Source organism: Salmo salar, chromosome ssa17 (genome assembly GCF_905237065.1).
Source record: "Salmo salar chromosome ssa17, Ssal_v3.1, whole genome shotgun sequence".
Taxonomy (NCBI): Eukaryota; Metazoa; Chordata; class Actinopteri; order Salmoniformes; family Salmonidae; genus Salmo; species Salmo salar.
The window spans coordinates 3,730,803-3,745,764 of NC_059458.1; the positions used below are offsets into that span (position 1 = coordinate 3,730,803).

At 45.8% G+C, this 14,962-nt stretch overlaps 1 protein-coding gene across 1 annotated transcript in view; it reads left to right on the forward strand.

Annotated features, from left to right (window-relative positions):
* Window positions 1–6,115, forward strand: part of LOC106561243 (kielin cysteine rich BMP regulator) — a 39,473-nt gene extending 33,358 nt beyond the window's left edge. Inside the window, 8 exon segments of the mRNA XM_014124978.2 lie at window positions 524–666; window positions 971–1,143; window positions 1,237–1,348; window positions 1,451–1,552; window positions 1,634–1,798; window positions 4,942–5,045; window positions 5,142–5,335; window positions 5,452–6,115. Coding sequence (XP_013980453.2) covers window positions 524–666; window positions 971–1,143; window positions 1,237–1,348; window positions 1,451–1,552; window positions 1,634–1,798; window positions 4,942–5,045; window positions 5,142–5,335; window positions 5,452–5,669 — 1,211 coding nt within the window. The 3' untranslated portion in view covers window positions 5,670–6,115.
* The last annotated feature ends 8,847 nt before the right edge of the window (window positions 6,116–14,962 follow it).

Genomic DNA, 14,962 nt, shown 5'->3' on the forward strand with positions numbered 1-14,962 from the left:
ATATATAACTATGCAATGGCCTCCCGAGTGGCGCAGTGGTCTAAGGCACTGCATCGCATTGCTAGCTGTGCCGCTAGAGATTCTGGGTTTGAGTCCAGGCTCTGTTGCAGCCAGCTGTGACCGGGAGAAACATTTGACCTAGCGTTGTTGGGTTAGGGGAGGGTTTGGCTGGCAGGGATGTCCTTTTCCCATCGCGCACTAGCGACTCCTGTGGCGGGCCGGGCGCAGTGCACGCTGACACAGTCACCAGGTGTACGGTGTTTTCTCCGACACATCGTTGCGGCTGGCATTGTGTCAAGAAGCAGTGCGGCTTAGTTGGGTTATGTTTCGGAGAACGCACGGCTCCCGACATTCGCCTCCCCCAACTCGATACGAGTTGCAGCGATGAGACAAGACTGTAACTACCAATTGGATACCACAAAATTGGGGAGAAAAAGGGGTAAAAAAAAACTATGCAATATCACCACTACACAGCTAAACTGTTAATATACCACTAAATAATGTGTGTGTGTGTGTGTTTCAGACTCGGGGGTGCAGTGTGTGTACCAAGGCTCTGTGTACCAGTCTAATGAACAGTGGGAAGTGGATGAGTGTACCAGCTGTACCTGTGTGGTTGGAGACGTACACTGTTACAGCCAACGCTGTCCTCCACTAGGCTGTGCAGCGGTCAATATAACACACACTTGTCTCTCAGTGTTCTGTCTGGTCTTTCAGTGTACTGTATGGTCTCTCAGTGTTGTGTCTGACTAAGTGTTCCATATGTTCTTTCGGTATTCCGTCTGGTCTATTAGTTCTTTTTGGCCTCTCAGTGGTCCGTCTGGCCTCTCAGTGGTCCGTCTGGCCTCTCAGTGGTCCGTCTGACTCTGTGTTCTGTCTGGGTCTCGCAGTGTTTTCTGTCTGATCTTTCAGTGTTCCATCTGGTTTCTTAGTATTCTAACTATGTGTTCCGTTTGACTCTTGTGTGTAACAGGATGAGACTCCTGCTGTGATCCCAGGTGTGTGTTGTCCCCACTGCATACCACGGCCAGCCACCTGCGTAGCATTTGGGGATCCCCACTACAGGACCTTCGATGGCCGCATGCTCCACTTCCAGGGGGCCTGCACTTACATACTGTCCCAGGACTGTGACGGAGGGGACTTCAGGTACAAAGCAATGCTTTTTCTGTTAACAAGATTCATGCGAGATTTGGTATTTGGTTGATTTGAACTAATTTGTGTACACCTGTGCGTGTCCAGTATCCATGCGACCAATGATGACCGTGGTCGAAAGGGAGTGTCCTGGACCAAAGAAGTGACAGTTTTCATAGGAGATGTGGTAGTGCAGCTACTCCAGGACTGGGTCGTTAGGGTGAGTGGGTTTCTGGTTGTGAATGTTCTAGCAGCGAGCCAATCAGAGTATGTGTGTAAGAGGTGAGAGCCAATCTGAGCTGAGGTGTGTTTTTTATTCCAGGTGGACTACAAGGTTGTCACCCTGCCTTTCCTCAAAGAACCATACATCTACCTGGAGCGCCAGACAAATACCATCCTACTCAACACTAATATAGGACTAAAGGTACTAAAACTACTGTATCTATTTACTCTAAGTTGTCTAAACCCTTACCTGTGTTAACTCTTACATGTCTGAACTCCTCAGGTGTTGTGGAGTGGGCGGTCCCACCTGGAAGTGAGTATACCGGGGTCGTATAAAGGTCACACCTGTGGTCTCTGTGGCAACTTCAACAACTACCCCCAGGACGACCTACGAACCCCTGCAGGAAAAGTCAGTCAATCAGAGGCCGACTTTGGAAACAGCTGGAAGGTGAGTGAGTGTGTGTCTGTCTACTTTGTAGGTAGAGTGTTAACCACAACTCCTGTAGTTGTGTAAAATGACGCCAGAGAGGAAGGCAGACGTTTTACGTGTCCCCAACCGATTGTGTTTTTTTGTTTGTAACATATTTTTTACTTATTTTGTACATAATGTAGCCTCTACCGTCTCTTATAACCGAAATTAACTTCTAGACATCAGGACTGTGATTATTCACCACGGACTAGCAGAATCCTTTTTTCCTTTCACAAGTCTGACGAGCCCAACGAGAAGGATATACTGCTTTCTCGGGAACAGGCCCCAATCCCTGTGATCTGCGTGAAGAGGAGGCAGAGAAAAAGGGGCCGAAGGGCGGGCTGCCTTCTGAGAATTGGTAGACGATCGAATAAACCCTCACTTCCTTCCATTCTGCTAGCAAACGTGCAATCTTTCGAGAATAAAATCGATGACCTAAGCGGAAGATTAAACTACCAACGGGACATTAAAAACTGTAATATCTTATGCTTCACGGAGCCGTGGCTGAACGACGACACTATCAACATACAGCTGGCTGGTTATACACTGTACCAGCAGGATAGAACAGCGGCATCTGGTAAAACAAGGGGCGGCGCACTATGTATTTTTGTAAATAACTGCTGGTGCACGATATCTAAGGAATCTCGAGCTATTGCTCGCCTGAGGTAGAGTATTTCATGATAAGCTGTAGACCACACTACCTACCTAGAGTTTTCATCTGTATTTTTCGTAGCTGTTTACATACCACCACAGTCAGAGGCTGGCACTAAGACAGCATTTAATGAGCTGTATTCCGCCATAAGCAAACAAGAAATCCTAGTAGCCGGGGACTTTAATGCAAGGAAACTTAAATCCGTTTTGCCAAATTTCTATCAGCATGTTAATTAAATGTGCAACCAGAGGGGAAAAGTTCTGGACCACCTCTACTCCACACACAGAGATGCATACAAAGCTCTCCCTCCATTTGGCAAATCTGACCATAATTCTATCCTTCTGATTCCTGCTTACAAATTATTAAAAGCAGGAAGCACCAGTGACTAGATCAATAAAAAAGTGGTCAGATGAAGCAGATGCTAAGCTACAGGACTGTTTTGCTAGCACAGACTGGAATATGTTCCGGGATTCCTCCGATGGCATTGAGGAGTACACCACATCAGTCATTGGCTTCATCAATAAGTGCATCAATGACTTCATTCCTACAGTGACCGTACGTACATACCCCAACCAGAAGCCATGGATTACAGGCAGCATCGGCACAGAGCTAAAGCCTAGAGCTGCCGCTTTCAAGGAGCGGGACTCTAAACCAGAAGCTTATAAGAAATCCCGCTATGCCCTCCGATGAACCATCAAACAGCCAAAGCGTCAATACAGGACTAAGATCGAATCATACTACACCGGCTCTGGCATTCATCGGATGTGGCAGAGCTTGCAAACCATTACAGACTACAAAGGGAAGCACAGCCGAGAGCTGCCCAGTGACACGAGCCTACCAGACGAGCTAAACTACTTTGATGATCGCTTCAAGGCAAATAACACTGAAACATGCATGGGAGCACCAGCTGTTCCGGGAGACTGTGTGATCACGCTCTCCGCAGTCGATGTGAGTCAGACCTTTAATCAGGTCAACATTCACAAGGCCGCAGGGCCAGATGGATTACCAGGATGTGTACTGCGAGCATGCGCTGACCAACTGGCAAGTGTCTTCACTGACATTTTCAACCTTACCCTGTTTGAGTCTGTAATACCAATGTTTAAACAGACCACCATAGTGCCTGTGCCCACGAACACTAAGGTAACCTGCCTAAATGACTACCGACCCGTAGCACTCATGTCGGTAGCAATGAAAAAGGCTGGTCATGGCTCACATCAACACCATCATCCCAGATACCCTAGACCCACTCCAATTTGCATACCGCCCCAACAGATCCACAGATAATGCAATCTCTATTGCACTCCACACTACCCTTTCCCACCTGGACAAAAGCAACACCTATGTGAGAATGCTATTCATTGACTACAGCTCAGCGTTCAACACCATAGTGCCCTCAAAGCTCATCAATAAGCTAAGGACTCTGGGACTAAACAGCTCCCTCTGAAACTGGATCCTGGGCCTCCTGATGGGCCGCCCCCAGGTGCTAAGGGTAGGTAACAACACATCCGCCATGCTGATCCTCTAACATGGGCCCCTCAGGGGTGCGTGCTCAGTCCCCTCCTGTACTCCCTGTTCACGGTCAGGCACGACTCCAACACCATCATTCATTTTGCCGATGACACAACAGTGGTAGGCCTGATCAACAATGAGACAGCCTATAGGAAAGAGGTCAGAGACCTGGCCGTGTGGTGCCAGGACAACAACCTCTCCCTCAACGTGATCAAGACAATGAGATGATTATGGCCTACAGGAAAAAGAGGACCGAGCACTCCCCCATTCTCATCGATGGGGCTGCAGTGGAGCAGGTTGGTGTCCACATCACCAACAAACTAACATGGTCCAAGCACACCAAGGCAGTCGTGAAGTCGTGACGACAAAACCTATTGACCCTCAGGAGACTGAAAAGATTTGGCATGGGTCCTCAGATCCTCAAAAGGTTCTACAGCTGCACCATCGAGAGCATCCTGACTGGTTGCATCACTGCCTGGTATGGCAACTGCTCGGCCTCCGACCGCAAGGCACTATAGAGGGTTGTGCGTACGGCCCAGTACATCACTGGGGCCAAGCTTCCTGCCATCCAGGACCTCTATACCAGGCGGTGTCAGAGGAAGGCCCTAAAAATGGTTAGACTACTACCACCCTAGTCATAGAGTGTTCGGAGCGCCAAGTCTAGGTCAAAAAGGCTTCTTAATAGCTTCTACCTCTAAGCCAGAAGACTCCTGAACATCGAATCAAATGGCCACCCAGACTATTTGCATTGCCCCCCCCTTTTTCACCGCTGCTACTCTGTTATCATCTATACAGTCACTTTAATAACTCTACCTGCATGTGCATACTACCTCAACTAACCGGTGCCCCCGCACATTGACTCTGCACCTGTACCCCCCTATATATAGTCTCGCTATTGTTATTTTACTGCTGTTCTTAATTACTTGTTAGTTTTATTTCTTATCTCTATCTCCCCCTGTAGGTGGGTAGTGGTAACAGCAGCCTGCCATGTCAGCCTGGGGAGGATATTGACCCCTGTAAGGCAGCAGGCTACCAGGCCAGGAAGTCGGCTAATGCACGCTGCAGGTAACACACAAACCAGACTTTTCAAAAACGTTAGCTGAGCTTGAGCTTGCCTGCTAGATTGATTGATTGATTGATTGATTGACCTTTGTTCCTCAGGGTTCTGAAGTCTGCAGTGTTCCATACCTGCCACCACTTGGTGGCTCCAGAGCCCTGGTATGCAGCATGTGTCTATGACCTATGTGCCTGCGGAGCCAACGCTGATGAGTGTCTGTGTGATGCCCTGGAGGCCTACGCAGCGCAGTGCAGAGAGGCTGGGGCTAAACTGTCCTGGAGGAGCTCCTCACTGTGTGGTAAATACAAACACAAAACCACAGTATAAAAAATTTTACCACAGTAAAAGGCCCCATCTCTCTGTGTTGACATAATCTCTCCCTCTCTCCCTGCCCATTTCTCTCTCTCGATCTAGCGGTGGGCTGTCCAGTGGAGCGTGGTTTCGTGTTTGATGAATGTGGTCCCCCATGTCCAGTGACCTGTGTTAACCGTGACGTGCCACTAGGGGTGATAGAGAGCCACTGTTTTAAACCCTGTGTGCCCGGCTGCCAGTGTCCTGCTGGACTGGTACTACACAACAACCACTGTGTACCACCAGAGACATGCCCCAAGATCATACATGGCAAGTCCTAACACACACGGACCTCTCCCAGTGTGAATGAACTGTCTGAGGAGGTGTCTCACTCACCTGTGGACTTTATTGTTGGATTTTATTAACATTCTGTGAAGCTGAATTCATTTTTATCAACATTGTAATGAATTCTCTGTATTTTATGTTTGTACTGTTAAGTGTGATGTGACCACTCTGTGCCTCTAACGCTCAGGATAGGGCTGCTGATCCACTATCGTGCTCTGTAGGGATGTAGTGGGAAAACACTGTTGAGAAAATAAAAAGGTGTTGACATGTTACACTCCACTACATCCCAGGTGCTTTTACTGTATAAACCTCATTCTCTGTTGTATCCACGGGGAGTTATTTGAATGTATTATGGTATTATGTGTTATGCCAGACTACACAGACTTACAATATTGGACACATTCCCTCTGCCATTTCACAACAAATAAAGATGACTATCCAACGTGTGGTTTTTGGGCGTGTTTTATTACATTGTACAGGCCAGGGAAACTAATTGTGCCTACGTGAGACCAGTAACATGGTCAGGTGTCACCTGTCTGAGGCTGATAGACAACTTTCACTGTTGTTTCCTGGTAAAGGAATTTCTCTGTTGTCGGGGAGACTGACGTAACCATGCCAATAGTGTGTATAATTCATCAGTCTATGGCGTAAACATGGAACAGCTAAGACACTGGCTGAGAATGTTTATTTTCCCCAGTACTGTCTTTATTCGTATTGTGTGTGTGTATCCATGTGTGCAATGTTTGATGTGTAAAGCCACTGTGTGTTCTCTCCAGGGTGTGATGGAGCACTGTGTGTTCTCTCCAGGGTGTGATGGAGCACTCTGTGTTCTCTCCAGGGTGTGATGGAGCACTGTGTCGGTAGGCTTCACCAGTTTTTACGTTGTTCTCTAGGAGGACAGCTTTCTCCAGGATGTGTGTGTTCTGTTCCACAAGCTGTTGCATGAACACACTGGCATGTAGGACACACACACAGCTATACAGAATTTGACACAAACACAAACCGGTATAATAAAAGTTAGGTTGTGTTTGTGTATAGTCCACTCTTTTCTGTTTCAATTCAATAGGTTTGACAGGCAAATCTGTTATTATTGCCAAGCTGTATTGTAAAAACCTCTTCCCCTCCCTCACGTTTTTGTTTAAGCTATATGAGCAAAAAATAAATTGTAATGGACTGTTATCCTTTCCTGGGGGCAGAAACATAAAAAGCTAAACTGAACTAACTGACTAAGCAGAATGCTACCTCTTACTAATGCTTAATCATAAAATAGAGTTAGCTAGCTAGGTCTCAAATAGGTCAGTAAATAAGAAAATTATAACTTTCCACGTTTTCTTAAGTTCATATAGCTTATTCAACTTAATTTCAATAAAGCAAATGTTAGCTCACTCACTTGTATATTTGACACTTATCTAGCTCTATTTATTCATTCAACATGAGTAGCTAAGAGGTTGATAAATGCTTAGCTAGCATGCTCTGATTAGCTCAGCATGTTGCTGTAATCTTGCTACATTTGACTCTGCTCCAAGTCAACAGACCAGTTCAAATCAAACTTTGTCACATATGCCGAATACAACATGTGAAGACCGTGAAATGCTTACTTACAAGCCCTTAACTCTTTCTTGAACTGCACTGTTGGTTAAGAAAATATTTACCAAATAAACTAAAGTAAACATTTATAAAAAGTAACAATAAAATAACGAGGCTATATACAGGGGGTAGCGGTACCGAGTCAGTGTGCGGGGGTACAGGTTAGAGGTCATTTGTACATGTAGGTAGGGGTGAAGTGACTATGCATTGATAATAAACAGCGAGTGGCAGCAGTGTAAAAAAACAAACGGGGGGGTCAATGTAAATAATCCAATGGCTATTTAATGAACTGTTCAGCAGTCTTATGGCTTGGGGGTATAAGCTGTTACGGAGCCTTTTAGTCCTAGACACGGTGCTCCGGTACTGCTTGCCATGCGGTAGCAGAGAAAACAATCTATGACTTGGGTGAGAAGTCTGACAGTTTTTTGGGCTTTCCTCTGACACCGCCTATTATATAGGTCCTGGATGGCAGGAAGCTTGGCCCCAGGGATGTACTGGGCCATATCTTAAGAGATAGACACATTTGTCTGACTACTGTAACACAATAATGATTTAAAAGCATTACAACTTGTAACTCAACATTTTATTCACAAGGTTCTCAGTTCAAACCTCTGCCATGTTTTCAAAAGTTGTGCATATATTTCAGACATTTGAGAGTAAAAAACCTTGACTGGGGTGTGTTTCTGAACCTTGATTCTACAGATCTACAAGGACGTACAGTTGCTGAACACAGGAAAACTGTACCCCACAGACACACATCGCACACCTCAACCAAGCCCTGTACCGCCGGTCATGCTAAGTACGACAGAGATGCACAGAACATACCCACAGAGAAAGAAAAGAGAGAAAGATGTGTGAGAGGAGACTGAGGAGAGCAGCTAGACAGCGCTGGGCCAGGTAAGCTGTTAGTTTGTCTGTAAGACTGTGTTCCTCTCTCTTTCCCTTCCTTCCTCTTTCTATCCCTCTCTCACCCATAATCACACTGTGTGTGTGTGTGTGTGTGTGTCTGTCCCTGTCCCCAGGCTGGTGCAGGAGGGGGTGTGCGGAGCACTGCCATCTATGAGCTGTGGTCAGACGTCGTCGGTGAGAGGTCAAGTGTTGGGGTGTGTCGCTATGGGACTAAAGTATGTGGCCTACTGGCGGGAGTAAAATATGTGGCCTACTGGCGGGAGTAAAATATGTGGCCTACTGGCGGGAGTAAAATATGTGGCCTACTGGCGGGAGTAAAATATGTGGCCTACTGGCGGGAGTAAAATATGTGGCCTACTGGCGGGAGTAAAATATGTCGCATACTGGCGGGAGTAAAATATGTCGCATACTGGCGGGAGTAAAATATGTCGCATACTGGCGGGAGTAAAGTATGACGCCTACTGGCGGGAGTAAAGTATGACGCCATCACACACACACTCTACACAGAGATGCTGCATGAACACCATGGTGAGACAAACCACACACACACACACACACACACACACACACACACACACACACACACACACACACACACACACACACACACACACAGTGCAGAACATCCCATCTTGTTTCTGATATCCCAGGGCTGGTTGCCTGGGAGACGCTGTTACCGCGGGAGGGTGAGGAGAGGGAGGTGGAGCTAGGTTTGCTATGGGAGGAGAGTCAGGAGTCAGTTGACATGCTGAATCAGTCTGACCTGCCTGGAGCCTTCAGAATATACAGGTAACACACATGCTTAAGATGGTTTTAGGCTGTGCATAACAATTATACACAATGAGTTGATATAGAGGAGTAATTTAATTGAGTGGGAAACCTACGGATGAGCCAGTGTGTGTGCAGCAGATGGCTACCTCTCTGATCATGTGATGACATGATTAACAGGCGCAATGAGGGCATGTCTCTGAGGGGCTGTCCTGATTGGGTGAAACCCAGTGAGGAGTCTTGGTCAGCCATCTCCCTCCTCACTGGGATACACACCAGCCTTGAGCACCAGATAAATACACTCACTGCCCTGGCCAGGAGGTACACACACAGAAACACGCACACCTCAAATCCACAATAACTACAAGAGGCAAACACATTTTGCCAATCACAACCTTGACTGTGAGAATGTGTCCCTCTGCCCTTGCAGGCTGGACAGGGAGACCCTGCGGCTGATGGGTCTGTACGCCAGCCTGGCCACCATCAGTGCTCAGAGGGAGAAACTGTCCTATGGTGCACTGCTTGCTGGCAGCCAGACAGGACTAGGAGACATGGTGAGGCCTTCATGGCAACCACAATGGGAATAAGTCTCTGACTTTACTGTGTCAATTTCATATATCTGCCTTGTTTCCAGGCCCAGTATTAGCGGCTCCTGCAGTAGACATCAAGCCTGGCTCTACCTGCAGGAGGAGGAAGAACCCCCTATCTCTCAACAACAGTTTGTCTAGTATCTGTCAGGAACACTGCTGTTGCCTCTTTTCTATACTGTGTTATACCCCCCCTGCTCCTGGAGTTTGACCCCTAGCCTCTGATCAGGTGGTGCTGAAGTGTCTGATACTGAGTCAGGAGTGGGAAGGAAAGTGCCTGTTGAGGCTCCTGCATGGGATCTCCCCAGATAAGCCGCAGTGGCCAGGAGAGCAGAATTCACCTATTCACCAGGTCAGTATGTCTGCCTGTCTATTTGATATAGCTAAATTACTGCTTTTCCCTGTCTTGATCTCTAACGTGTCCTATTATCTATAATGAAAATATAATAATCAAACTTGATCAAATGCGCAGAATACAACGAGTGTAGACTTTACCGTGAAATGCTTGCCTACGAGCAACTTCCCAACAATGCAGAGTTAAAAAAAAATAAGAAAATAATAACGAGGGGAAAAAATTATAATGGAGTTATATACAGGGAGTCCCTGTATCATATCAATACACTATATATACACACGAAAGTATGTGGACACCCATTCAAATTAGTAGATTTGGCTATTTCAGCCACACCTGTTGCTGACAGGTGTATAAAATCGAGCACACAGCCATGCAATCTCCATAGATAAACATTGGCAGTAAAATGGCCTTACTGAAGAGCTCAATGACTTAACGTGGCACTGTCATAGGATGACACCTTTCCAACAAGTCAGTCCGTAAAATTTCTGCCCTGCTAGAGCTGCCCGGTCAACTTTAAGTGCTGTGAAGTGGAAATGTCTAGGAGCGAAAACGTCTCAGCTGCGAAGTGGTAGGCCACGCAAGCTCACAGAATGGGCAGGCCGAGTGCTGAAGCGCGGTAACATGTAAAATTGTCTGTCTTCGGTTGCAACACTTACTACCGAGTTCCAAACTGCCTTTGGAAGCAACGTCAGCACAAGAACTGTTCGTCGGGAGCTTCATGAAATGGGTTTCAATGGTCGAGCATCCGCACACAAGCCTAAGATCACTGTGCGCAATACCAAGAGTTGGCTGGAGTAGTGTAAATCTCGCCGCCATTGGACTCTGGAGCAGTGGAAACGTGTTCTCTGGAGTGATGAATCACGCTTCACCATCTGGGTTTAGCGGATGCCAGGAGAACGCTATCTAGCCGAATGCATAGGCCCAACTGTAAAGTTTGGTGGAGGAGGAATAATGATGTGGGGCTGTTTTTCATGGTTCGGGCTAGGCCTCTTAGTTCCATTGCAGTGGTGTAAAGTACTTTAACATATTACTTAAGTATTTTTTACTTAAGTCGTATCTGTACTTTACTATTTATATTTTTGACAACTTTTACTTCACTACATTCCTAAAGAAAATGATGTACTTTTTACTTCATACATTTTCCCTGACACCCAAAAGTACTCGTTACATTTTGAATGCTTAGCAGGACAGAAAATGGTCCAATTCGCAGACTTATTAAAGAGAATATCCCTGGTCATCCCTACTGCCTCTGATCTGGCAGACTCACTAAACACAAATGCTTTGTTTTTAAATTATGTCTGAGTGTTGGAGTGTGAAAATTGTGCCATCTGGTTTGCTTAATATAAGAAATTTTAAATGATTTGAACATTTATTTTTGTTACTTAAGTATTTTTAAAACCAAATACTTTTAGACTTTTACTCAAGTAGTATTTTACTTGGTGACTTTCACTTTTACCTGAGTCATTTTCTATTAAAGTATCTTTACTTTTACTCAAGTATGATAATTGAGTACTTTTTCCACCCCTGAGTTCCTGTGAAGGGAAATCTTTACGATACACAATGGCATTCTAGACGATTCTGTGCTTCCAACTTTGTGACAACAGTTAGGGGTGGGCCCTTTCCTGTTTCAGCATGACAATGCCCCTGTGGACAAAGCGAGGTCCATACAGAAATGGATTGTTGAGATCGGTGTGGAAGAACTTGACTGGCCTGCACAGAGCCCTGACTTCAACCCCATCGAACACCTTTGAGATAAATTGGAACGTCGAGTGCAAGCCAGGACTAATCGCCCAACATCAGTGCCCGACTTCACTAACGCTCGTGGCTGAATGGAGCCAAGTCCCCGCAGCATGTTCCAACATCTAGTGGAAAGCCTTCCCAGAAGAGTGGAGGCTGTTATAGCAGCAAAAAGGGGACCAATTCCATATTAAAGCCCATGATTTTGGAATGAGATGGTTGACGAGTAGACCACATACTGTACATACACAAAAGTACGTTTTCAGACCCTTTGCTATGAGACTGGAAATTGAGCTCAGGTGCACCCTGTTTCCATTGATCATCTTTGAGATGTTTCTACAACTTGATTGGAGTCCACCTGTGGTAAATTCGATTGATGGGACATGATTCGAAAAGGCACACACCTGTCTATATAAGGTTCCACAGTTGACAGTGCATGTCAGAGCAAAAACCAAGTCATGAGGTCGAAGGAATTGTCCATAGGATTGTGTCGAGGCACAGATCTGGGGAAGAGTACCATCACATTTCTGCAGTATTGAAGGTCCCCAAGAACACAGTGGCCTCCATCATTCTTCAATGGAAGAACCGCCAAGACTCTTCTTAGAGCTGGCTGCCCGGCCAAACTGAGTAATCGGGGGAGAACCCAATGGTCACTCTGACAGAGCTCCCGAGTTCCTCTGTGGAGATGGGAGAACCTTCCAGAAGGAAAACCATCTCTGCAGCACAGAAGCCGCTCCTCAGTAAAAGGCACGACAGCCCACTTGGAGTTTATTAAAAGGCACCTAAAGAACTCTGACCATGACAAACTAGATTCTCTGGTCTGATGAAACCAAGATTGAACTCCGTGGCCTGAATGCCAAGCGCCACGTCTGGAGGAAACCTGGCACCATCCCTACGGTGAAGCATGGTGGTGATGTTTTTCAGCAACAGGGACTGAGAGACTAGTCAGGATCGAGGGAAAGATTAACGGAGCAAAGTACAGAGATCCTTGATGAAAACTTGGCCCAGAGCACTGAGGAACTATAGACTGGGGCGAAGGTTCACCTTCCAACAGGACAATGACCCTAAGCACGCAGCCAAGATAACGCTGGAGTGGCTTCGAGAAAAACCTCAATATCCTTGAGTGGCCCAGTCAGAGCCCGGACTTGAACCCGATCGAACATCTCTGGAGAGACCTGAAAATAGTTGTGCAGTGACGCTCCCCATCCAACCTGACAGCTTGAGAAGATCTACAGAGAAGAATGCGTCATTGTCCTGTTGAAAAAAGGTGCGCCTCAAATTCAAAATAAACCACAAACAGTGTCACCAGCAAAGCACCCCCACACATTCTCCTCTGCGCTTCAAGTTGGGAACCACACATGCAGAGTTCATCCGTTCATCTATTCTGCGCCTCACAAAAACACAGCGGTTGGAACCAAAAATCTCAAATTTGGACTCATCAGACCAAAGGACAGATTTCCACCGGGCTAATGTGCATTGCTTGTGTTTCTTTTCCCAAGCAAGTCTCTTCTTATTATTGGTGTCCATTAGTAGTTGTTTCTTTGCAGCAATTCGACCATGAAGGCCTGATTCATGCAGTCTCCTCTGAACAGCTGATGTTGAGATGTGTCTTTTACTTGTACTCTGTGAAGCATTTCTTTGGGTTGCAATCTGAGGTGCAGTTAACTCTAATGAACATATCCTCTGCAGCAGAGGTAACTCTGGGTCTTCCTTTCCTATGGTGGTCCTCATGAGAGCCAGTTTCATCATAGCGGTTGATGGTTTTTGAGACTGCACTTGAAGAAATGTAAAAGTTCTTGAAATGTTGTGCATTGACTGACCTGCATGTCTTAAAGTAATGGACTGTCATTTCTCTTTGCTCATTTGAGCTGTTTTTGCTATAATGTGAACTTGGTCTTTTACCAAATAGGGCTATCTTCTGTATACCAACCCTACCTGGTCACAACACAACTTATTGGATCAAAAATGCATTCCAGGTGATTACCTCATGAAGCTGATTGAGATAATGCCAAGAGTGTGCAAAGCTGTCAAGGCAAAGGGTGTCTTCTTTGAAGAATATAAAATATATTCTGATAGTTTTACAAAAAAATTGGTTACTACATGATTCCATATTTGTTATTTCATAGTTTTGATGTCTTCACTATTATTCTACAATGTAAAATATAGTAAAAATAAAGAGAAACCCTGGAATGAGCAGGTGTGTCCAAACTTGACTGATACTGTATGTAAATGTGATATTTCAGGTTTTTTTTTTCAATCAATTTGAAAAAAAAAAAAAAAAAGTTTTTTCTTTGTCATTATGGGGTAGTGTGTGTGGATTGATGAGGGAAAATAACAATTTAATAATTTTTGGAATAAAGCTGTAACGTAACAAAAGGTGGAAAAAGTCAAGGGATCTGAATACTTTCCGAATGCACTCTACATGAAGGCAGGGTAAAGTGGCAAGGCATCAGGATAAATAATAATGAGTGTAATAAAGAACAGAGTAGCAGCAGCATCAATGAGGAACACACTGATGACTTCACTGCTGTGGGAGCCAATGAGAGTGCTTCCTGGGCCCTGTGGGAGCAAGGAAGTGAGAGACAGAGCACTGGGCCATAAGTGGACTGGCTCCCCCTCCATCAGACCAGGAGACCCACAAAACCCCACATGCTACTCTAGAGGGAGACAGAACGATGCGGAGTATGATGGAGAGGACATTGGAGCTGTTCTCTGCAATGGAGAGAGAGAATGATGCGCAGCCTGTTGGACCTGCAGAGGAAACAAAAGAGAGACAGAGAGACTACTGGGGCGGCTGGTAGCCTAGCTGTTAGAGTATAGGACAGTACCTGAAAGGTCACTAGTTCGAATCCCCAATCCGACAAGGTGAAGTCTGTGCCCTTGAGCAAAGCACTTAATGGCAATCCTGTAGCAATTAAGGTTAATAGTGACCCTAGCTGTGACCCCACTCTCTGAGGGTGTCTCAGGATATGCAACAACAAAAAAATCCCCAATTCACACACATTAAAATACATGTGTAAAATAGGAGAACACATTATTAGAATTTATATTACTGAGAATGAGACAAAGGGGGAGTGGGGGGTACTGAGAGTGAGACAGAGGGGGGTGAGAGACAACTACTGAGGGTGGGAGAGAGAAAGAGGGAGAGACATACTCTGTGTTTTTTAGGAAGAGAGGCACAACAAGGGGGGGGAAAGAGCAGCTTAGTTATAAAGAGATACTTTCTGTGTCAGCTCCAGAAGTGGCTGTCAATAATCCAGAACAGGAATTCCCATGAGGACCTAATGGGCCTGAGACTGATAGACACCTCACGCACAACCTGCCCCAGGTAACACACAACCACACG